Source organism: Malurus melanocephalus, unplaced genomic scaffold, assembly GCF_030028575.1.
Source record: "Malurus melanocephalus ecotype Western Australia unplaced genomic scaffold, MMel_1.1 scaffold_5939, whole genome shotgun sequence".
In the NCBI taxonomy this organism is placed as follows: domain Eukaryota; kingdom Metazoa; phylum Chordata; class Aves; order Passeriformes; family Maluridae; genus Malurus; species Malurus melanocephalus.
Genome location: NW_026629170.1, coordinates 1 through 1,704, shown reverse-complemented (window position 1 = coordinate 1,704; position 1,704 = coordinate 1). Strand labels below are relative to the sequence as shown.

General features: G+C 61.7%; 1 protein-coding gene across 1 annotated transcript; it reads right to left on the bottom strand.

Annotated features, from left to right (window-relative positions):
* Positions 1–499: 499 nt before the first annotated feature.
* On the bottom strand, positions 500–1,697 carry LOC130588522 (chromodomain-helicase-DNA-binding protein 3-like). Its single transcript, XM_057389438.1, has 2 exons — positions 1,472–1,697; positions 500–691 (listed from the first exon to the last, which is right to left on the bottom strand). Exons 1-2 carry the CDS (start codon positions 1,598–1,600, stop codon positions 500–502), a joined length of 321 nt encoding a protein of 106 aa, XP_057245421.1. The 5' UTR covers positions 1,601–1,697.
* Between the last annotated feature and the right edge of the window lie 7 nt (positions 1,698–1,704).

Sequence of the window (1,704 nt, the reverse complement as noted above, 5' to 3'; positions counted from 1 at the left end):
TGGAACAGCTCCTCCAGGTTGTTCTGCAGCGGGGTCCCCGTCAGCAGCAGCTTGTGCTCGATCTTGTACCCGTTCAGCACCCGGAAAAACTGCGGGGTCGGGGGGCTCAGACCCCAAATCGGGGACACAAACCCCAATCACCTCCCAGGACACCCCAAAATACAGGAGAGCCTCCCCCTTGACCCCTTCCTGACCCCCATGGCTGGATTTTGGGGGTATCCCATGGTTTTTTGGGGTATTCCCTATACCCATCCCCGGGTTTTGGGGTATTCCCTATGCCCATCCCCGGATTTTGGGTATCCCCTATGCCCATCCCATGGTTTTTGGGGTATTCCCTATACCCATCCCCGGGTTTTTGGGGTGCCCCCGCACCTTGGACTGGTTGTTTTTGAGCCGGTGAGCCTCGTCCACCACCAGGCAGTGACCCATCACCCCCTACCCTGATACCCCCTGGGTTTTGGGGTGCCCCCATGCCCATCCTGTGGTTCTCAGGTATCCCCTATGCCCATGCCCGGTTTTTGGGGTATCCCCGGTTTTTGGGGTGCCCCCGCACCTTGGACTGGTTGTTTTTGAGCCGGTGAGCCTCATCCACCACCAGGCAGGCCCAGCGGATGGAGCCCAGCGCCGCTTGGTCGATGGTGATGAGCTCGTAGGACGTGAGCAGAACGTGGAACTTGACCTGAGCCTCSCGCTGCCGGCAGAACCGGGACCGGGCAGTGCAGTCAGTGGGGGCAGCAGGGACCCAGAGGGTCAGCAGAGCCCATCTGGCACCCCAAAATCCCATAGAAACACACCCAGAACTGCAAAATACCCCAAAAACCTGCCCAGAACCCTAAAATCCCATAGAACCCTGCCCAAAATCCCATAGAACCCCACCCAAAACCGCACAGAACCCTGCCCGCATCCCAAAATCCCACAGATCCCTGCACGGCACCCTCAAATACCACAAAGACACACCCAGAACCCCAAAACACCCCCCAGGTGACCCAGGTGCCACCCCCTGCCCTGCAGGTGACACGGGTGTCTGGGTGCCACTCTTTCATTCCCAAAAGGACCCAGGTGTCTGAGTGCCACCCCCAGGTGACCCAGGTGCCACCCCCCAGGTGACCCAGGTGCCACCCCCTGCCCTGCAGGTGACACGGGTGTCTGGGTGCCACTCTTTCATTCCCAAAAGGACCCAAGTGTCTGAGTGCCACCCCCCAGGTGTCTGAGTGCCACCCCCCAGGTGACCCAGGTGCCACCCCCTCATCCCCAGGTGACCCAGGTGTCTGAGTGCCACCCCCCAGGTGATACAGGTGTCTGAGTGCCACCCCCCGGGTGACACCTGGGACCCAGGTGCCATCCCCCAGATGACCCAGGTGTCTGAGTGCCACCCCCCAGGTGACCCAGGTGCCACCCCCTCATCCCCAGGTGACCCAGGTGACCCAGGTGCCACCCCCCAGGTGACACAGGTGTCCCCTGCCACACCCACCTTCATCTTGAAGGCCTTCTTGCCGCCCTTCATGGCGTTGTCGTCGAAGGAGAACTCGTTCTCGCGGATGATGGCGCGGCTGTCCTTGTCCCCGGTGTAGGTGACAACGTAGAAGGCGGGCGCCCACATCTGGAACTCGCGCTCCCAGTTGATGATGGTGGAGAGCGGGGCGCTGACGAGGAACGGGCCCTTGGTGTGGCCCTGGGGGACAGCGCGTCACACGGGGACACCCT